The sequence below is a fragment of the Rhinatrema bivittatum genome, chromosome 5, assembly GCF_901001135.1.
Source record: "Rhinatrema bivittatum chromosome 5, aRhiBiv1.1, whole genome shotgun sequence".
Taxonomy (NCBI): domain Eukaryota; kingdom Metazoa; phylum Chordata; class Amphibia; order Gymnophiona; family Rhinatrematidae; genus Rhinatrema; species Rhinatrema bivittatum.
In genome coordinates, this window is record NC_042619.1 from 287,920,741 (window position 1) to 287,944,321 (window position 23,581).

At 44.6% G+C, this 23,581-nt stretch overlaps 1 protein-coding gene across 3 annotated transcripts in view; it reads right to left on the bottom strand.

The window, feature by feature from the left end:
• Positions 1-1,214: 1,214 nt before the first annotated feature.
• Positions 1,215-23,581, bottom strand: part of DPYSL2 (dihydropyrimidinase like 2) — a 130,825-nt gene continuing 108,458 nt past the window's right edge. For all 3 annotated transcript variants that reach the window (XM_029604082.1, XM_029604084.1, XM_029604083.1), the window contains exon 14: positions 1,215-8,264. In XM_029604082.1, the coding sequence (XP_029459942.1) occupies positions 8,173-8,264 (92 nt within the window). In that variant the 3' untranslated portion in view covers positions 1,215-8,172. The remainder of the gene's footprint in view (positions 8,265-23,581) is intronic.

A 23,581-nucleotide genomic window follows, 5' to 3' on the forward strand; every position in this document is an offset into this window, starting at 1 on the left:
ATTTTCTAGTTCTGCAGTCTTCCAATGTACTTCAGTGGAGCAAAACTTCCACCAGCGAATGGAATACCTATTGCAAATAATCACTAGACAGCACAATTAAGTTTAACAGGCAATCACCAAGTTATTCCCATTCATTCCACATTCCAAGTAAACACACAAAAAGGAAGAGGCTTGCGATTACATCATCAGGTGAGAAGCTTGAGAGCGTGTGGGTTCTCGTTCCATGCAACGCCAGTATTTGGTATGGAATAAATCTGAATTTTAAGACAGCTGAACTAGCCTCCTCGCTTGGGTGGTTTGCGGCTGAAATTTTGCCAAAAATCAGGCCACCTAGATTCAGGCCTTCTGTTGCAGCACCTATTTTGGAGTGCAACTTCCCTCCTCGAGCCTATCTTTGCAGCTGGGGGCCTCCTAATTTCTGAGCGATGAGAGAGAAGGGGGCATTCTCCCATCTGCCACCCATAGGATCTAGCTAACTCCCTATTTAGGTGGTTTTGATCCCACTGACAATCCCCTCCTAATGTTCTACTCAAGTTTCTAATGCGTGTCAATGTGAAAAATGTTTTGATATGCATGAAAAAAATACCGAGCTAAGATATTTCTGTAAGAAAAAAAAGGGAGAGGCTCACCAACCCACAAACTATGTTTATACCCCAGCTTATTCCTACTCTAATTAAAAAAAAAACAAAAAAAAACACCCAGTAATAATCCCAAGGATCAAGAGAGCAACAGGTTTGCAAGGACCTGACTCAAGCTCTTTCCTTTTCTTCTCTTTTAAATCCCCAAAACCCAGTAGCTCAGCTGTCTCCTGTGCCCCTCTCTGATTAGCTGTAGCTCCCCTCACAATCAAAGTGAAGTCTTGCTGGCCTACAATACTTTTTACTTGATCCAACGTAAGAATTAGCTAAGGATGGCCTGCACATGCTTTCATGATCACAAGATCTAAATTAATTATCGTCCCACAACTGGTCACGCTGGAGTAGCCGAAGTCTTGATTAGGAGGATTACATAGCACATTAAGCTTTAGAAAAATAAGAGTATCTGAATATTTACTTCTGCAGAGGTAAATCACAGGGTATTTATACCCTAAGAGGGTGCCACAGAGTAGAAATTCCCGCAACCTGAAAGGATCCAGTTTTCTTCTAGCATCAATAAAGGTCTTAGCACTGCACACCTCATGTAAAGACACAGAGCCAGCACAGACAACAAACAGCCCTAGTGAAACAACAACATTTTTATTATATTAGGGTCCCATGGTAACAAAACACAGAGGGTTTTTAAGGAATAAAACCACAAGACCTTTTCTTTACTGTTATTCATTGGCTATTGAGAGAGTGGTCAAAACCAGTACTTGTCTACATACATAATCATAGCCTCTCCACTCAAGGATCACAATCACAAACCCAGGGGTTCAGAACAAAAAGAAAAAGAAAACACAGCTAGAACAAGATTCTGTGTTTCAGAGCATCGAGTCACTGTGGTCCTTTATTCCCATTTATCGCCTTGCAATTTTCAATAAGCAGTTCATTAAAACAGACACAACGAGCCAGCAGGAGATCATGCTTCCAGTCTGCAGACTCTACACGTTCCTTTTCAACAAAACAACACTAGAACTGAGATGCACAGGAAACAGGAAGACAAGTGAATAATGGAGAGCTGCAAAGGTTTTAGAAATAAAGAAAAATAAAGTACTCTGGACTTGCACTTCATGTTATCAGAAATCTAAAATACATTAAATTACTGATTAGTAATTCTGTTTTTTGTTTTTTTTTTTAAATTACTGAAACATTTATTATGATTAATTTTACATAGAAAGCAAGCATCAAGCAAATGCAAAAACTGGCTACAGGGTAATGAAGAGGTGCTTCCCTTACGCCGTAAACTTTATAAAAGCTGATTTAGCATTCCACGTCTGAAAATGCAGAACTACTGAGAACAAAAACATTGTTTTTAAAAGTTACAAAAGTAAATACATTTAAAGAGAGAACAAAAAAAAAAAAAACCAAAAAACAAAAAAGCATCAAATATGGGTAATACTGGGCAAAAACTAATTTCAAAAAAAGCTGGCAGCCAACAGGAGCAGTGCAGGGAGCAGAAATTTCCCAGTAATGCCGCATTATGAATAAAGCAGGAGCCAGACTGTTTAATAGGAGGCAGCACATTTTCAACTCATTTTTATCCTACAGTCTGCAAAATTCTGGAGTTGCATAAAATTTCAGTAAGTGGATGTTTCGCACTTTTAGTGCTCGTGCGGTGATTGAATCAGTCTGACCTTTGGCATGTTCACTTTCCTTGACTTAGACCAATTAGAATCAAATCTGGCCTCTCACAGGCCTGGACATTTACCCCACTGATTAGGACCTCAATCTGATAAGCACAAGGTCGTTTTCTAGAGGGCTAAATCAGAGAGCGTGTTGGAAAATTGATGCATGTGTGGGATTTTCACTTCCTTCCTTATTCTCTAATGCAGCAAATCTAAGACATGTCTTCTTCTCTAGCTGTCTGCTGGTAACATCGCATGCACATTAACTCAAAACAGTGGGTGAGAAGTCTCAGCTGGGGAAAAGAAACACACTACCAATTCCATGCCCAGTCCAATACTCTGTCCCACCCTTAGCCATTGCTATCTGAAACATGGTGGGCTCTGGAGAAACACACACACCCATCTTGTCCCTTCTCTGCCATCATCTACCACCAACTCATGCCCTCCCTCCTTAACATGGTACAGCCATCCAAACTGCTCTCCTCTCTCTCCCCCCCAATATCTAATAAACACAGTCATCTTTTTTTTCGAAGAAGTTAGAAAGGTCAGCAAAGAAGCCGCAGGTAGTACCTTTATTTTTGGAATGGACCAATGTCACGACCGAAAAAAAAAAGCTATAGCTGGAAATCAGAACCACTCATGCATTGCAGCATAGCTTCCCACAGGATCACACACACACACACTTATTATTGTTATATTAAACTATTATATACACATCTACACATTTCTTTAAATACCAGTTGATACCATAACAGAAAACACCCCATTTCCCCTTCAGAAGCAAGAGTAGCAAGACTTCTCTGCCACTTGGAGTTTCAATTCCAACCTTCAGGACCCTTCTTGTAGTTTCAGCCTTTGCTGATCACCTCCTACCACCTCGTACCTTTTTTCCTTCCTGTCAGTGTCCTTCCACATCTCCTGCCCACGAGGTTCTCCCCCAAACACATCCCATCATTATACTCTCATTTTGTCTTCTTTCCAGGACCTTAAAAATAAAGCAACCAGTCCTAAAAGTCATAGTTTGAACATTCACTGAATGAAAAGGGACCACTTGAAACCCATTATATACATATTTACGTGAAGTAACCATTTCCACACCTCAGCCCTGGACAGAGCTGTGACGGGAGTGCAGAGGCGTTCACGGCATGATATACACTTTCCTATGTCATCACATGCACATAATACTAAAAGAACTACAGCTTCTGTCTGTGTCCTTTGTTTTAAAGATCAGACCATGGAAGCACAGAGTAGAGAAGGAATCCCTGCTTCCTCAGAAGGGCAGGAGTACATCTTTCTCTATTCCACGCTCAAAAGCAATGGCATTGAGATCAGTGCTTGCCACAATAAAAGGAGAAAAGTCTCTCTTCAAAACGAAGAAAGCTTTTGCCATTTCCTAAGTATTTCTGTAGTGAGAGAAGCCCGTGTCATTCAGCTTGAGAGGCAAGATCAGGCCTTGCTAGCTGGACTGAGGAGCAGCACCTCCATCCCCACGATGAGGCAGGAGTACTGTTACGTCTGTCTGAAACCACACGGTCCTAGGGGAACGAATGGGATACTTCTGGCACCTTGCCCCCTCCACACACACACTTTCATATCACGGCTGTTTTTAATGATTATTTGTATACACTTCTATTTAATGAACAGATCATCCTGGCATTGGAGTGGAGAAGGATCCCCGTTTCCTTGGAGGGGCAGAAGTATAAGCTCCCCCATTCCATGCTGTGTGTGATGATCAGGTCTTGCTCGCTGGGACTGAAAAGGAGGAGCATCCATGTTTCCACCATGAAGCAGGAGTAACAACTGAAATCTGAAACTGCACAGCCATACGGGAAGCAATGGGAGAGAGTTCTCACGGGGATCCAGCCTTCCCCTACACACATAGACATCACTTTTTGTTTGTTTTATTATCAGGCCATCCTCGCATTACAACAGACACGGACCAGGTTTCCCTGGAGGGGCAGAAGCACAGCTTCCCTCATTCTGCATGGTTGCTCAAAAGTAGTTTCATTAAGAAGACTGGGAGGGGAGATCATCCCGCTTCTCAAACCCCACCCCCAGCCCCGGACCAATGCAATAATTGTGTGCAGAAAGCGGGCGCTCAGTGTTGAACACCCCTTTTCCTAACACGCGCCCAGCCACCTTTCCTGGATGCGCAATTCAATATTTAAATGAGGGGGGGGGGTTGCACTAGAGGGAGGCGCTAGGGGAAAACCATGCCTCCCTCGCAGCTCCTCGGCATCAGGCGCACAGGAGAAGTGGCTATCAAGTGGGTTGGAAAAACAGACGCTCAATCTACGAGCGTCCATTTTCTCCCGCTACTGGCATAGAGACGCACAAGATACACAGCCTGGACCGTGTAATCTTGTGAGTGTATTGGGCATCCAGAAGTTTGTTTTGTTTTTTTTTTTTACCTAAATACTGCTTTATTTGGTTCCTACTACTTCGTATCGTTACGACACTAGCAGGAGGAATCGCAGAAAGCAGGCCTACCTTTACACCAGCTCCGGGCTGGCATCAAGTTTGCCGCCTTGCAAGGGCGCACTGGCTGCGCCGAAAATTGGATGGCGGGAATTAGCCAATAGCCTCACCTACATGAATTTACTTGCGGTGAATGCTATTCGCTACATGGTGATTTGCATGCGCGCATCCCTGCATTGGACCGGGGGTTATGGGCACGCGCCCAAAACGCACGTCCGCGCGCATGTTTAAGCCGTGCGCAGCGGTTAGCACACGGTATCGTATCGGCCCCCTTGTGAGGCAGCAGCGCTGCATACCCCATGAACACCAGTGCTTCCCCTCTTAGGCGTGGAACATGACCCCCTGTTTCAGGAAGGAGTACAGCTTCCCTTATTAACTTCAAGGTAGTCTATCCTAGGCATGGGAGAAAAACCATTTCTCCCTCAGAAGCAGGACTATGGCTTCCCCTACTTTCTGTAAAATGTCCTCTGGGGTAAGTTAATCAGGAAGGTAAGCCTATCCCACCAACAGAGACAAACAGAAGCACCTCAGCTTCCCACTGTCAGAACAAGTGGGTTAGCCCCATTAAGAAGGAAGGGGTTCTGCTGTCCTGCAAACCAATCTCACATCCCTGTTTCTGCTATCAGGCAGAAGAAACCCAGCTCCACAGGACACGGGGAACCATCATCCTCATATGTCACAATCCTCCCCTGAATTTCCCCATCCTTGCCCACAGTTCTGCACCGTGCTCTGACCCAATCTAGCTTCACTGTCATTCCCATCTGTTTCTTTCCAAAGATTTAGAGATAAAGGTCATTTAAAAGTCACAGATCCTACCCTTTTACCAACTATTGAGCACAAAGGTATTATTTGGAACTTGTTCAATGACATTTAGCTTTATGTCTTCAGTTTCACTGACATGGCGGGCATTCAAGAGTATAGCTTCCCAGGGCAACACCCATGATTACATAGCACCCATGCAAAATGTTTACCCCTATTTTATATTTTAAAGACCAAGGCATCCTACCCTAATATAGTTTTTTACAGCAACATATATGCTTACACATTACTAAACACAAAATTAACTCAATTTTGTTTGTTATTTGATCATTGCATTCTATCACTGGAGCAGGAGACGCACCACCATTTCCCTACTAAGGCAGAAGTACAGTGTCCTTGATTTTCTGCAGCATATGCCCTTATTAAAATCAATATTTAATCCTGTTAGGCAGAAATATAGCCTCACATATTTCCTACAGTATGTCACACCAATTCAATTAAATTAAAAGATCAGGCCTAGAGGCGGAATAAAGGAGGAAGGCAAAAGGAACATGACTCAAACTTAAACCTGATCCAGGCTTATGTTCTCCTCATTCCTTTTTTCTAAGATGTGGAAGTATAGATTGGGAAATATGCTGCAAGTCCTATCCCTTTCCAGTTCATCACGGTCAACAACTATCTCTATATAGGTTAAACAACACTGGGGCAAGTTTGGGTATGAAGCAGGTTACCTTTTCTACTTTAAGAACAAAACATTTGTCATCCTTTATTCTGCCTTGAGGCCTGGTTTTTGGGTTTTTTTTTTAATAGCATTATTTTAGGGCACACACTATAGAAAAAAAAAGGGCAATATAGAGATAGAGTAAAACCTTTTTAATATAAATTCTTGACTACCTTTTAAGAGTACCATCCCTTCATCAGGCCAAAGCAAAATGAGATCACGACAAAGGATAATGTTACCAGTACATTTGGATAACATTTACTTTTGCCTTGATCTGCTCATTTTCTTTTTACCTAACGAAGGGACAGCAAACCCCTGAAGCTTATAAAGAAACATTTGAGTTAATATAATAAAAAGGTATCAACAAATGTTATTCTTTGCTGTTATTTCCTTGCATTCAAGTGGACTAACATGGCAACCATACTACATCATCCAGTTTATCATCATGTCTGTAGGTTGCCATTTGACCATCCTTGGCAGAGCTATAGCTGGAGACCTAACCCTTTCAGACGATGCGGTATAGCTTCCTACCCATCCAGCACATTTCACAAACACTCATTTCAACAAACATCTTTTCACCCTTTTTATAATCAGTTTGTTGTCAGGGGATGGCCTGGCCCTGCAAATGCCAATTATATCAAAAGGCTTGGATGCATGGCCTAGCTGTGACCGTCTCTCTCAAATGTATGGTATTTCTTTTTTGGTTTCTAATTTCCCAGATCATCCCCAGTAAATTTCTATCTGCAGATGAATTTTGCAGACTCAATACCCTCTCTTTCAATGACCTGCCTTCTATAAAACCTTGCATCAACAGCCGTCTAAACAGGCAACCAATTTTAGGGAAACTGGAAATGAAAGTGCATTGCTACTCATTAAATAAAAATATAAAATGGACTCTCCGAACGTCAGTTGCTTATAGGCTTTCATTTTCAGTCAGTTTTCACTCAATATTCAAATTATTTAACAGCTGTATCATTTCTTGAGGATCTCCAAACAAACAAACAGTCCAATATCGTTGAGGGATCTGAAGAGAGACAGAAGGCTAATGGCCTTTTCAATAGAAGAAGGTACACCTGCTCTCCAGGATCAATGGTGTCATGAATGTGCACTCAGAAGAGGAGGAAGAATGCTCAAAATCCCCCATTTTCATGAGCATTACCTGTGAGCTAAGTTCAGTGTCATGTGTGTGGCAGAGTAGAGGGAACGCAACGGGCTTTTTACTCAGCAAACAGGAACAATTTTGAAACAGCTGCCAGCTGAGCTCAGTCACTTGTACACATTTGTTAATGGCACGTCCAAATTCAAGCAGGAACACGTACTAACAAAATTACACGCTAGGCGAAAAAGCAGGGGCAGAAATGGCCGAGACGGGATGCAGCTCAGGCTTCTTTTGAGAACGGAGGCCAAAGTGGGCTTTGAATTTAAAGAAAAATTAACAGGCAACAAAAATCTTAGAACAAAATTAAATTCAGCTTTTTGTCAGTCTGCTCATCCTAAGATGCTTTTCCGATCCAAGGGGGATTTAGGAATGTACGTGTTACAATCCAAGAGTGCAGTTGGGTCAGAGAATGTCCAGTTTAAACCCTGGAATAGCTATTCAGTGAGACCTCAAAACATCACAATATCATCAGCAACAATAAATGTAAACAATAAAGAGGCAGCTCCTGGAAACTTCACTTCATCCTTCTTTTGCTAAAAGAAAAGATGTTAATAACCACCATCAAAAACAACAGCAAGTGTCCGCTTTTCTTTGCATGTCCACGGTGTCAGGACAAAAAAATAAAGGGGGATTACGTGTAGTTGAGCATGGGATAGGGAAGTTCTGCGAGCAGGCTTGGTCGAACTCACAGACTGGCTGCCAACAGTAACCGTCACAGGCTCTAAAAACAAAATGGTCCCGGGATGCAACCCTCTCTCTCACCCTCTAGGCCACATGGTAGCAGCTGGGAGTTTAGCCTAGGCTGGTGATGTTGGCGCGGCCACCTGGTGGTGCGACAATGCGCTGAGTGGTACGGCGTGGAATATTGTCATCAATTTGGGCACCTAAAGGAGAGGAAGAGAGAAGATAAAAGTAATCTGTGCATAATTCAAGGCCAGCCCCGTGTTCCCAACATCTATGTCAAGCACCTCCAAACTTATGGCTTTATCATTGCCATGACAGTGAATGAAACCTGGCATGAGAACGGCTGACAAGGATACTGTGCGACATCACTGCAATTACATAACTAAATCTGATCCAGTAAGATGCTCACTTCCTGGATTTTTCAATCACTTCATTTTTAGCCTCCTATCTCGGCACATCAGTGCTGTCGTCTAATGATCCAGTTTCAGTAGGGAGATTTCTGGGCAGCCATTTGCTATTGATTTATCAAGGGGCATGCCCCTCCGTGAAACCCTTTGCTTCATGAAATACATTTGGAAGGGGCTGAGTGGGGACCCTCCTCAGCACCATCACTTCTTCCAGCCATTCCTAGTTTTGTAACTTCCATCCCAGTGCATTGCAGTATTTAAAGTTCTGCCTCTTGCAGTGGAAATCAGCACTGCAGGCACCAAAATGCACCAGGAGGGGGCATAAAAAGACAGGATTGGCCTGAAGTCTCCCTCCAGGAACAGGGTCACTTAGCATACCTGCAGCGCAGCCAGGGCCAGTTCTCTGGTTTACACTGGTTTAGGGACCCTCTTGCTCCCTAAAACAGTGGATCTATAGTCCAGCAGATCTGGTTTTGGGGTAACGAAAATATGTCCATTTTCTATATGCTGTTACACCAGATGACAGCTGCCAAGTGCCCCTTCAAAGAGGAAGCCCATGGTTGACTTCCACTGTTATTTGACTTCCAGTTCATATCTGTTTAGCCTATCAAAGTTACTTTCGCCTACACTCCCGTTCCACGAACAGCAGTACAGAGCTCAGAATGAATTACTGCAAACTTGCGACATCCAAACACTAGCTGACAATTAGACAAGGTCTACTACTACTGTCCAATGACATCACCCCAACAAAACCTATCCTGATTCTTCAGGCTGCACTCTTGATGTGCAGTGTCAAAAGAACATGAGATTGCCATAGTGGGTCAGACCAAAGGTCCATCAAGCCTAGTATCCGGTTTCTAATCCAGGTCACAAGTACCTGGCAAGATCCCAAAAGGTGGATAGGGGATAAACAGTGGATTTCTGCAACTCCACCTTAATAATGATTTATGGACATTTCCTCAAGGAACTTGTGCAAACCTTTTTTTAAATGCAGCTACATTAATAGCTTTCACCACATCCTCTAGCAATGAATTCCAGAGCTTAATTATGCATTGAGTAAAAGCAAGTTTACTTACCATAAACAAGTGTTTTCCACAGATAGCTGAATGATTTAGCCATGCTGTCTGGGTGAGATCTGGACATCACGGAGCAGATGTGTGCCTCTAAGCTCGCAGAGCTTTTTTTCCCCTGTGCGGCAGCGTGGCTCTTTCCACACATCTCATGCCAGTCTCCTCATTTCATGATTAAGTTGATTCATGTACAGTAAAACTTTAGATGGCTGTCCAGGGAGTCCTAAGCTGAGGATTGCTTGTGCCAACTAGTCGTCATCAGTCTCAAATAGCAACCCGAGCGTTTTGTAGGCAGCCCTCAAGATCTTCGGACGTGAGGCAACATTGCTGATCCCAATGCACTGTCAGCCGCTGATTGTTGATCAAGACAGTAATAGGATGTGAAAATATGAATTAATGACCACGTCGCTATTCTACAAATAACTTGAATTGGGATGTTATACAGATGCGCTAATAAGGTCGCTGTATCCCTGATCTGATGTGCTTTAATCGCATTACTGAGCACCATGGAGTGTGATGCGTAACAGAACTGAATGCAATGAGTTATCCAATTGGATAGGGTCCTTTTCGTTACTGCTTTTCCCGCATCGTTTAGATTAAAAGAGAGACGAAAAGTTGGAATGTATGTCTAACTGCTTGAGTTCTTCTCTTGTAATATGCCAGTGCTCTTTTGCCGTCTAGTGTGTGAAGTGCCTTCTCCCTTCTATTCACGTATGGTTTAGGGAAAAAGATGGGCAATGAAATTGTTTGATTTAAGTGGAATGATATTAATTTAGGTAAGAAGGTCGGGTGTATATGCAGTAAGACTTTGTCATGTGGAATTGTAAGTATGGGCAATAGATCACTAGACCTTGAAGTTCACCTAGCTGATGCAACTGGCTCTAGGAAAAGTACTTTCCATATTAGGTGTTTCAAGGATGTAGATTCCATCATTAGGCTTTCCAAGATGATGTTTATATCCCAAGGTATAGATGGTTTCTGTACTGGTGGGTGAATATGCAGTAGACCCCCTCAAAGTGCAAAATCAGGGGATGTGAAGAAATTGAGGGGTTTTCTCCTGTGATATATATGATATGATGTTATTGCGATTATATGTACATGAATGGATGTCATTGCTAAACCTGAGGTGTAAAGTACAAGAACCACAGTAAGCATTCTGGGGAGCAAATGAAAGGGGCAACTGCCCACTGGTGGCACCAATCAGAATATCTTTTCCACTTGAAAGCATAAATTTATCCTAGTAGAAGGCTTTCTGGATGCTATTAAAGTGTCAGTAATGGGAGATGGAAATGTCAAAGGACCTTCCACTCACTCAATCTCCATGCCATCAGTTGGAGGGAGGAACACATTGGATGAATGAGCGTCCCATTCTCCTGAGTTAGTAACTGTGTGCTGTCCCCCAGGAATATTGGAGGATGATTGGAAAGTTGTATAGATGGGTATACCATGGCTGCCTTGGCCACACCGGAACAATAAGTATCATGTTTGCCTTATCCGATATACATTTCTGTATCATTCGGGATATTGGTGAATTGGAGGATAAGCATGCATGAAGCATGCATGAAGACCTAGAAATCAAAAATGCGTCTTGAGATAGTCTCCATGTGCTGGGAAGAATTGAGCAAAGGTGTTCAGTTTTTTGTTGTGTTCTGATGCAAGTAGATCTATGCATGGAATTCCCTGGTGGTTGAAAAGATCCTCCGCTACCGCTTGGTCTACGGACCATTCGTGCTGATGGAAGATTCTGCTGAGTGTCTGCTTCCGTATTCACCAGCCCTGGTAGATAGGATGCTTGTAGGATTGTCCCGTATTTCTCTGCTCATTCCCAAATCTGCACACTCTTCTCCTGCAGCACTAGAGCAAAGGTATGCATTGCATTATTTATTGCTCTCATTTCTAATAGGTTTATCCAGAACTGGCTTTCTGCTGGGATCCACAGACCCTTTTGTTGACGCATCCATCATGAGTATTAACTGGTGGATGGAATTCCTGACTGGGCACCCCTCTTGTCAATACTAAGGGCTTTAGCCACCAGGATATGTCCCTTTTCATTGAGGCTGTAACATGAATCCTCTGACATGGGCTGTCTGCACTGATTCCACTGTGACTTTAAACCCCATTATAAAAGCCTTATATGAAGGCAGGTGCAAGGGACCACATGTATTGCTGCTGCCATGTGTCCCAGTAAGACTAGAACTCAGTGTACTGTCATGTAGGTCTGCTGCTGAAGAAGTAGGCACAGAGGACATCATCAGAGCCCTATCATCAGGCAGGAATGCCCTGCATAATGGCATGTGAATCTTTGCTCCTATGAACTGAAGAATCTGACAAGGGTCAAGGTAGGATTTTTCACAATTTATGATAAATCCCAGTCCTTCCAGGCATTGAATTTTCTCTATCAAGTGATCCCGTAGAATTTGTGGATTTGGAGACAAACGAGCCAATCATCGAGATATGAGAAAATAATGATTCCCTGTTTCCATAAATGAGCCACTACCACTGATAGACATTTTGTGAAGACTCTTAGGACAGAATAGAGTCCGAAGGGGAGGACTTTGTACTGGTAATGTTTCCCCCACTTAGAAACAAAGGTAACGCCAGTACGAACTATGGATGGGAATGTGAGTATATGCATCTTTCAGGTCCAGAGAATAAATCCAATTATTGGGTTGAAGAAATGGCAGGATTGATTTCAGAGAAGTCATCTTGAATTTTTGTCTCTTGATCAACTTGAGAGAACGCAGGTCCAAAATTGGGCAGAGACTCCCCGATGTTTTGTAAATGAGGAAGTACTGGGAATAGTAGCCCTTTTTGATCTGAAAGTAGGACAGCGTGGATCACTTGTTGATGTATTAGAGTCTGTGCTTCCTGATGTAACAAGGGAATTTAGGAAAGATCTCTCATGAGTGCCTCAATGGGAGCTGAGTGAAATCCGGCTTGTACCCATGGGAAATTATATTGAGAACCCATTAATCGGTTGTGATCTTGGACCAGGTTTGGTAAAAGAATGTTATCCTGCCCCCGACATGTGATGGGTGTTGTGGCTGATCCTCTTAAAAACCCTGCTGTTGCATTTGTTGTGTTTCTTGGGTTCTCTGACCTCTGTCATTTCTTCTGTTGAGGCTGTTGCATGAGGCCTTGATTGCTGATAGGCAGGCGATCTATATGGATGGTATTGTCTGTATGGCTTGCTCCTTTTGTATGGGGAATACCACCTCCTGGTTCCAGATTGGTTATCTGCAGGTGAGGTTAATGACTGTACTGCCACATTTTGCTCTTTTGAGAGACTGTTTCTCTCAGCTTCTCTCCAAATAGGTTGTTCCCTTGTCCCTAGCTTGTCACAGATGTCCTCACGAATTGTGCTGGAGTGCAGCCAAGCTATACATCTGTCCACGATTTAAGCCACTGAGGTCCAAGCCAACATATATAAGGCCTCAAACAGTTCTCAGGAGATTATGTAAACCTTCCTGTAGGTCTATTAATGGCTGATGTTCCTTGATCTCCATGCCCCATATAGACAAAAAGCTTCAAGCTTTGGATGCACTCGTATAGATATTGCGTAACGTGGAACTGGTGTTGTTGGATACACATATTTAGCATGCAACCTTGAAATATCTTGCAACCAAACTCATCCAAACACTTTGCTGTCTTTGTCAAGAGGCATACTGGAGTGTAATCTTGGTTTTTTTGCTCTTTTCATAGCTGATTAGACTACCAAGAAGACATGTGGAATCTGAACCATGCCACAGTGTGTGTGGACTTACACAGCCTAAATTTAAGATCTAACTTTCTGGATGCTATGAGCATGGTACGAGAGGACTCCCATGCTTTATCCATGACAGAATCCAGCAGTGTATATGGAGGACAGAGCTGCTGGTTCTGATGAGACTTCTAAAATGTTTAAAATGCCCATCTCCTCTGCTCTAGGATCAGGGATCTTGCGGGTCTCCACTTTCAGAGATGTGCCAACCTTTTCCAGAAACTTGGAGTATGTAAGGTCTTCAGGTAGTGAAGAAAGCTCAGGGGGTCCCCCCTCTGGGCATCTGAAGACAGAGGAGAGTTCAGAAGCAGGTCGTTCGGCTCAGGGGAAAAACACAGACTCCTGAGAGTCTGTGAGATAGAGGATATTCTGATGGAGGTGAACAATCCCCTTTCAGATGGTACTGGAGAATGATGTCAAGAAGGCTGTTCTGCAGGGAGGTTTGCAAAAAAGCATTTCAAGATGGATGTGATCTGAGACATTGTTTCTGAAGCTGAGACAGCAGGAGCTGTTGTATGCATACCTCCTTTGTGTGAAGCTTTTAACTCCTGACAGGTTTAATGAAGAGTGAGATCTGGAACCTCTACCCCCCTGGTGGGGGTGGTGCTGCCAAAAGAATACTGACACCCGGGACTCTAGGTCTGGGTAATGGAAGTTTTCACCAGCAATTTGGGTCTACTCTGTAAAGGTTCCTGCAGAGAAGAGGAACAATAACATTTATGTTCCCTAAAAGAGAAGTCACATCCTGTGTGGCAATCTGGGGAAGGGAAAGACAATATATGATTTGGAGATTCTTTTTCCATTTCTAGGTATGACAGATGAATATGAGCTCTAGGTGATGATGGCTTATCTTCTCTATGGGGGAATGACTTTGGCGACTGCACCACTTTCTCTCCCTTGAGAATGTACTTGGACAAAGTCTTGAGATGCATCTACATTAATTTAGGACTTCCCACCTGTGATGGCGCATCTGTTTTGTGGACCAATTTATCTGGTGCCCTAATGTGCACTGGTTGCCCTGATGTTTTATCCTGTGTCGAGCAATGTGTGGCCTGTTTGATTTGCATCGAAAGGTTAGACACTTTCACTGTGTAGATAGTCTCTACGCCTTATTGAGCATCGGTTGGCCTGATGCTTTCATATGCATCTATCTTTCCCACACCGTAGTCTGTGTTGATTGGTCAGATGGCTTAGTCTGCGTTGATCGCTCTGACGTCTTTTCATGCATCAATTGCTCCAGCTTCTTTTTATCTGACACTTTGAGGCAGTTTTGCCGTTTTTAACGGTGGTAGCACACTGGGACTTTTACCCCTTTTGCTACTTTTGGTGTCTCCAGATCCCACCTATGATGGTCTTACCGGGTCTGGATGATAGAACTTCAGGCCTGGAGACAATTGCGTGGATCTGCCCTCATGCGGTGAAGATCCCAAAGACTGTTTCACAAAGTCTTAGGATCTTTGCAGCTCTCTGGTGCTGGGCTCTGGAGGACAATCTTCCACAGTCTTTGCAGGCCGCTTGGTCATGTTTGATACTGAGACACAAATAGCAATAATTGTGCCTGTGTCAGAGACATGATTTTTCCACATTGGCAGTACTTAAAACCAGGGGATTTAGGCACTTAAAAGTGCTGCTAAACTGAAAATTTTTGAAAAAATCTTGAGAAGAGAAAAATGAGAGAGACTCGAATCCGCAGAGCACGGAAAAAAAAAATTATCTGAGAAGACTCGCACGAGATGCGTGGGAAGAGCCATGCACCACTCAGGGGGGTAAAAAAAAAAAAAAGCTCTGCGAGCTTAGAGCGACAGCTCCACCCGGTGATGCCCATATTACGTCACCCAGATAGCATGGCTAAATAAGCCTGCTTATCAATGGAAAAAAAAATTTCTCATTAGTTTTAAATGTACAACTTAGTAACGTCATCGTGTGTCCCTTAGTCTTTGTAATTTTTGAAAGAGTAAACAAATCAAATCACATTTACTTATTCCACTCCACTCATTTGTTCATTGCTACACATTATGTATGTTAACTATGTAAATCCCATAAACTATAGTGAATTGTGCTAATTAGAAATTCTTTAAATAAATTTTTATAGACCATCATATCTCCCCCTCAGTCATCTCTTCAGGCTAAAGAGTGCTAACCTCTTTAGCTTTTCCTCATAAGAGAATCATTCCATCCCCTTTATCATTTTGGTTGCCTTTCTCTGTACCTTTTCTAATTCTGCCAAATCATTTTTGAGATGAGGTGACCAGAACTGCAGATAATACTCAAGATAAGGTTGCACCACGAAGCGATACAGAGGCATTATGATATTCTAGGGATGTGCATTCGTTTGCAACGTATACGTCCCTATCCGTTGTATTTGTGGTTTCGCGAAACGGATCGCAATCCCCCACAAATTCAAACATATCATTAGTTTCATTCTTTTGGCTCGCAGTGATTTCTTAGCGGCCGTCTGAAATAAGAGATAGAAAAAGCCAGCCCTTTCATCCCTGTCAGAGCGGGTCAGACAGGCTGGCAAGGAGACCAGAAAGCAACCTATCAGAGCTAAGCATTTTTTGTAATGCAGCCAATCGCCGCTCTCACTCAGTGCTCAGTGACGCTGTTCCTGATGGCGCAGCACTATTTATATGTGAAGCACGCGGCGTGCCACGCACTTACTTGGCGGGGATGGTGGGGAAGTGGTCCGGGAGGTGGCTGAACTCAGAGCTAGTCTGAGTGTATCAAATCTGTATTCAATTGCTAGCTACTTCGATAGATATTTGTTCGATTTGGCTGCAGTGCCAGCTAGCCCTGTTTTTTTTTACCGTACTTTTTTTAATTGATCTGAGACTGTCTCTCTGTCAGTGCCACTCAGAGAAGCTGCTAGCACTAGTAGTGGCATTTTGCTGCTTATTTTACCTCCTGGGGTAGGTTGCAAGCAGCATTTGGGTGTTGTGGGTGGGAGATATATTCAGTTTCTAGCTAGTTTGATAGAATTGCCATTGAAATCGATATTTCATCGATTTTGCTGCTGTGCCAAGCCAGGCTTTTTTTGTTAACTGGCATAACTGCAGTTTGGTTTTATTTATTTATTTATTTTTTTATTGAACTGTCTCTGTGCTCTTTTAATCCAAGAAGGCAGGGCACTGGGCATCAGTAACAGTGGGCACTGGGTAGTTTTGCATAATCACGTATATTGGGACAGCGGTGGTCTCGGAAGCCAAATCCCCAGTGGGCCTCTTTTGTAGTTACAACTTTGTTGTGTGCACATACATTACATTAGTGCACACATCAAGGCACTGTGCCTGTGGGCAGCCAGTTTTGCAGACTCACACATACTGGGACAGCGGTTCTCTCTGAAGCCAAATCCCCAGTGGGCCTCTTTTGGAAATAACTTTTAACTGAAATCCCTAGTAGGCAGTGACATTAAATCCATAATGTCAGGGAAAGCTAGACGTGGTTGAGTGATTGGGACTGGGAGAGGAGACACCTCTAAAGGGAGTGCCAGTCCCCTATTAAAGTTAAAAAGGGACCTGTTCCAATGTAAAATCTCTGGAGGGGCAGGCACTTCCGGAAATATAAAGATGATGCATCGCCACCATCTGTTTCTGACCCTGTAGTTTTGGAGGTGAGGGAAGGGGAGGCTGAGACATGCAAGACAAAATGGCAACACCCAAAAGCAGCACTGCGACAGCAGAATAGACTTAGCATTGACAATGTAGCACAGGCACTGTTTGCTTCTGATTCCGATGAAGAATCATCTTGTGTGGGATTATCATCAGAAATGGAAGTAGTAATAGCTGACTAAGGTTTAGGAGGATTCGTTAGTCCTGTCTTAGCCTCCATTTCAGTGCTGCAGGGGAGAGATGAAACTGATGATGATGAGGAGGAAGAGCAATCAGTGCAGGCACAGAGTGTGACTGATGCCCCTGGCATTGCTTCTCAGGGTGCACCCACTACTTCAGCTCCAGTGCCAGCATCCACCCCCAAGGCTATAGAGAAGGGATCACGAAAGACATCTGCGATCTGGAGCCACTTTAAAGTGACGGAGGACCCGCGTTATTACTGTGGCAGGGCTATTAGAGGCAAGCAAATGGGACATCTAATTTGGCATGACGCATCATATGAAGAGGCAACACCCAACAACAGTACTGCCATCTGGGGATGGTGGCAGTACCAGTCAGGGGACCCCTTTTTCCAGGCAGCATAAAGTGGTTGAAAAGGAGCAGAGTCACTCCATGCCCTCAGCCCCTTATAGCAGTCAGGTGGCAGGCCAGCATGCCCCCTGCCATGTGGCAGAAGCAACAACCCACCATGGAGGAAATGGGGTGGTATGCGGTAACACTATCCCAGGGTAGGAGGCAGGCAGCCTCAAAAGTTGTAACCAGGAGCATTGGGGAAATGATTGCCCTTGATGACCAGCCCTTGCAGATAGTGGAGAATGTGGGTTTCAAGCATTTTCTGAAGGTCATACTTCCAAATTACAAAGTCCCCTCCAGAACCACATTTAGCAGAAAGGTCATCCCCAGCCTGTACAAGCAGTGTTGCAGTCGCATCCAACCACTGCTAGCTAAGGCACAGGGGAAGTGTGCATTTCACCTGCGATATCTGGACCGCCATGAATGCTGCACACTCTTACCTCTCCCTGACAGCACACTGGTGGGACCTGGCTGAGGCAGGGGCAGGCAGCAGCTCTATTAGTGAACAAGTATCAGGGTGGAGGTGGGCTTTACTGCTCACCCACCTGACAGACAAGGCCCATACGGCAGCCAATATTCTAGCATGCATCAGACAGATGCTGGAGGGCTGGCAACTACACCAGCAAGACAGGAATCCTCAGGCAGGGTTCTGTGTCACAGACAATGGTGCAAGCATGGTAAAGGCAATAACCGACAGGTGCTTTCAGAACATCTGATGTTCTGCACACACTCTGTCTGCACCTGGTAGTGAAATCAGCTCTGGGGTTGGAGTCCAATCACCAAGAGAATGAATACCTGCATACGTTAATACACAAGTGCAGGAACATAGCAGCGCACTTCCACAGAAGTGTGAAGGCAGGGCAGGTTCTCCGACAAAAGCAGACTGATTTGGAGATGCCTCACAAGCATCTCATTCAAAACATTGCCACCCGGTGGAATTCCACCTATATGATGCTGCAGAGGTTAGTGGAGCTGCAGACACCCCTTCAATGAACTTTCTGGTTCAATGGACATAGGTGTGCAGAATCCCCTAAGGCATCATGATTGGTTAGTCATGAGTCAGCTGGTAAAAATCCTGCAGCTCTTCAAGGATGTCACGGAGGAGCTGAGTTCCAGAAGTGCCACCTTGGCTAACATCATCCCTATAGTTAATTTCCTGGATGAAAATTTGGAGGGCTTTAAACAGGAAGAGGGAATGACAGTTGAGGTGCTGCATTGTTTGGACTTTTCGCAGCAGCAGATGCAAGAGAGATTAAGGCCTTTAACAGAAGACCACACATACATGCTCGCCACAGTCTGTGATCCCCGTGTGAAAGGGAAACTCGCCCTATTGTCCAATTGTCTCATTTGTGAAGGACCTGCTGTTACTAAACGTCCGTGAACAGGAGCGCCATAGGCAGAGACATTAGGCATGAAGCAGAGGAGGAAACAGCAGGCACTTCAGAGAGAGTTGTGCTAGCCCAAGCAGGAGCAACACTCTGTCAGCAACAGCTAGTACCTCCTCCTCCTCCACTTCAGTACACCAAAGGCATGTTGCCCATAAAGAATCATCTGTTCTGCTACAGGCTAGAGAGAAAGCAGCTGGCATGAGTGATTCTCAGCCCACCCAAGCAAAGGAGACACCAGCACAGCTGTCAGTGACAGTATCTCTCAGAGCCCACAGAAGACATGCAGACAGATCCGCTGGCATACTGGGCACTCAAGTCCACTGTCTGGCCACACCTAGCCAAAGTGGCTCAGCAATATCTGTCATGTCCACCCAACCAGTGTGCCCAGTGAACGTGCATGTTCAATGACAGGGGATATCATGAGCCCTCACCGCTCAAGGCTGGCCCCAGAGTTGATGGAAATGCTAGTGTTTTTGAAAATAAACCTGCCTTTGCTTGGGTTTCCAAATTTTCCCTGTGAATGGCAAGATGAATAAAAGCAATTGAAAGCCTCGTAGCAGTTCCAACTGCCTCCTATGCTCCAGATAATATCAGCACTGTAGCACATGTACCTGACCTGAAATGCTGTGCCAGTCTGTCCACTGTCCAGGCCGTATGTCCCTACAAGGGTTTGACCTCCAAGCCTTATGTCGCTAAAAGGGCTTAACCTCTATCCTCTATTGCTGTGCTTGTCTGTCCAACATTTGGAATGTACGAACATAAAAAGCTGACTTCAGATATTTGGAACTTGCATATTTCATATGCCTAATAGTTTTCCTGACCTTCATAATATATGGGCCATGTTCCCGAAATCTTTCTTACGTGCCAACAGTAATGTTTCTAGTACTATAGAAAACTCAACTGGTGATAGTTGCACTCTAGTTCATCCTCTGTATTCCCATAGTTTACAGAGGCACTGTGTAAACTACAAAGAGAATATAGGTTGATATTGTAGATTTGGGCTTGAGTAGCGGTTTTCTTATTTCTGAGAGCTCTTCAAGTCTATTGCTCTAAAGGCATCCTCTGTTGAATTACAAGGGCTTGACCTCTATCCTCGATTGCTGTGCCTGTCCATCCACATTTGGAATGTACGAACATAAGTGGTTATACATCTCTACCAGCAGATGGAGACAGAGTAAAAGCTGACATCATGGACATATAGCTCTGCCCTGACATCAGCCCACCAGTATTCTCAGTCTCCAGCAGATGGTGGACATGCATCTCCCTACTGGGGATTGCTTGTAGTAAAAGAGGGGAAATAAAACCTCCCTACTCTATCTCCTCCTTACCGGGTCTTCTTCCCTCGGCATTGGTGATAAACGTCTTTCCCTTCTTCCCTCTCATTTCTCTTGGGAGTTTAGCAAAGTACAGAGGCGGTGCAGGCTTGGTGGGTTGAGCTGACTTTGACTAGGTCTCTTCTGGCAGCATGGTAGGCCATGGCAGCATTTTATTGTGCGCTTGCATGTACGCATTTTTACCGCAAGGCGGTGTAGTGATAGTGTGCATGTGCGCACAAGGCCGCAGCCTATGTTTGAGCGCGCATTAGGTGCACAACAAACAGGTACAGAGCAGCATGATGCCAGTGACAAAGAAGTCAAACTGCTTAGCGATCTGTATTGCTTGCCATATAAGAGCAATACATCCAGAGCTTTCTGCGAGTCTGTCAGCACTGCCAGGATGCTAGACGTGATTTGCCTCCTACTGATCCATCATTTCAGTAAGAAGGGAGTGGGGTTCAAGGTGACAAGGGTGTCCCCTTCTTCAGTTAATCTGATGGCAGGACACACCTTCAGGGGATAGTTGGTCAAAGGACATCAGATTTGGGCCTGGTATAGATCCATCCTCCTTTTCCTGGGCAGAGTTTTTCCATGAACTACAGACTTTTCTGCAGGGGCACTCTTCAGAGACTGCTATGCCTTCTAAATCAGGGGTTGTGTACTCTGGGTTCCCCACCTGTCTGCTACCACTGTGGTGCAGTGGTTTCTGATGATGTTCAGGATGTGGATAAAGATGACAGACTGCAATTTGGGTTTCTCACCTTGGAAGAAGAGGAAATTACCCCGGATTTAGAACCACATAGAACTCTGCTCCGTTTTTTTCATAGGGATGAGTTACCGAGTGTTATCACAGACTCTGAAGATGCTTAGTGTGGCTGAGAGAGACTCTACGGGTGTGCAGAAGGACCACATATTGGTCACCCTATGCAAAGGGTCATGTTTCTTTCCCCTTCTGAATACAATTCAAGAGCTTACTGACCTTGAATGGAGTGTGCCAGAGGTAAGCTTTAAAGGGGAGTGCACTTTAGCGGGTTTGTACCCCTTGGATCCAAAGGCAAGAAAACAGTTGTATTTCCTGAAGGTGGATGTGCTGGTGTGTTTTGTTACCAAGCAGACCACCATTCCGGGGGAAGGAGGGGCAGCTCTAAAGGGTGCTTAGGATAGGAGAATTAAAGCTATCCTTAAGCAGGCCTTTGAGGCCACAGCGATGAATTTACAAATTGCTTCTTTTTGTTCCCTGGTGGCTCAGGCTAGTCTGCATCTCTCTCAGGAGTCTGATGGAGTGGGGTCAGATAGAGCTGTAACGGAACCGGAAGCCGTTTTCCTAGCTGATGCAGGCTGTGACCTTGTTCGCACTGCCGCCAGAGGGGCTGCTTCCATGATAAGCGCTAGGCATCAGCTGTGGCTGTGAAATTGAATTTAGAAATTGTGTCTGCCAACCAATCTCACAAGGTTACCCTTTAAGGGTTCTCTTTTATATGGTAGTGAGTTGGAGAAAATGGCAAATAGAGGGGGGGAATCCCAAGTCCCTTGTTTGTTAGAGGATAAAAAGCAGACTTTGTGGCCTTTTCGGACAAGTGGCCGCTCTAGAGACTACAGGCGTTTTCATTTTTATAGGGCAGCAACTACTCAGAGACCTCATCCCTTCAGTAGGTCTCAATCTTTTCACCCCAGAAAGCATTGGAAGGGCTCTGGGAGCAGAGCCTCTCAATCTTCACAATAAAGGTGTGCAGGAGATAGGCAGGCATCTATCTCGCTTTTATCAGAGATGGGTTTAAATTACGTTGGACCAATGAATCAGACTGGAAGTGATAAGTGTCAGCTCTGCCCTAGAATTCTGCATTCCTCTGGATGCCTTTATGATCTTTCCATACAACTCCCTACAGAAGAGGATGGCAGCGGAGGCTACCTTAAGAAGGCTATTGGGACTTGAAGGCCGTAAATTCCTGTTCCCAAATCACAGGCTGCTATTCCATTTATTTTGTTGTACCCAAGAAAGAGGGGTCCTTTTGACCCATCCTGGATCTCAAGAGAGTCAATTGGCATTTGCGAGTGACTCACTTCTGAATGGAAACTCTGCGCTCTGTAACAGCAGTACAATCAGGGAACTAGCTCGTGTCTCTGGATCTGACTGAAACATATCTGCATATTCCATATTTGCCATTCTAGGACATCATTAGCAGTTTCAGGCCCTGCCCTTCGGGCTGGCCACCATGCCCAGGACCTTCTCCAAGGTCATGATAGTAGCAGCATCCTTGTTAAAGGACAGAATCCTGGTTCACTCGTATCTAGATGATTGGTTGATTTGGGCCAAGAGTGTGGAACAGAGTCACCTGGCTTCTCGCAAGGTGGTCTCCTTACTGCAGGATCTAGGCTGGGCGGTAAACCTGACCAAAAGCAGCTTACAGCCATGGAGTATCTCAGCATTCATTTCGATACGAAGCAGGGCAGAGGGTTTCTGCCAGAAATTGCATTCAGATGTTGATTACTCAAGTTCAAACCCCGAGAAGGACTATTTGCCCAATGGTGTGGTCTTATCTACAGGTCCTGGGCTTGATGGCTGCCATGTTGGAGGTTGTTCCCTTGATGAGGGCACACATATGGCCTCTTCAATACACATTGCTTCCCCAGGACTACATGGTAAGGCTTCACTTACCATTAGAGGTGAGCATCAATTGCAGGGGTGGTTACAGGTGGATCATCTCAGGAAGGGAGTTTCCTTGGAGACACCAGATTAGTTATTGTTTACAGAAGATGCAAGCCTTCTGGGTTGTGGGGCTCATTGTCAGGAGTTGCTGATGCAAGAGGCTCGGGTGGTCAGCATGTCAAACAAAGTCATGACTGTGGCCTACATCAATCATCAGGGCAGAACTAGATGCCAAAAGGTGTCAGCGGAGATAGATTAACTCATAGTATGGACAGAGCAACATCTTCTAGACATATCCACCTCCTACACTGCCAAAATGGGCAATGTAAGGGGAGACTCTCTCAGCAGGCAGAGCTTAGACCCAGGAGAGTGGGAGTTAGCAGACAAAGCCTTTCAATTCATAGTGGAGTGCTGGGGTCTCCCATATCCAGATTTGTTGGCTACTTCTGGCAATGCAAAGGTTCCGCAGTTCTTCAATCGCAGAAGAGGTCCAAAAGCACAAGGTATCAATGCTCTCATCCAGATGTGGTTGTGGGGCAGGATGTTATATGCCTTCCCACCCTGGCCACTGAAAGATTGCAATTCAGACTGAAACCGTACTTTTGGTGGCTCTGGATTAGCCCCAGAGGCCGTGGTATGCCGATCTGCAAAGGCTGCTGGTGGGCAGTCCTCTCAGAAATGCCGCTCCGGAAGGAACTGTTGCAGCAGAGACATTCTACAAGACTACACAATTTTGTCTTATGGTTTG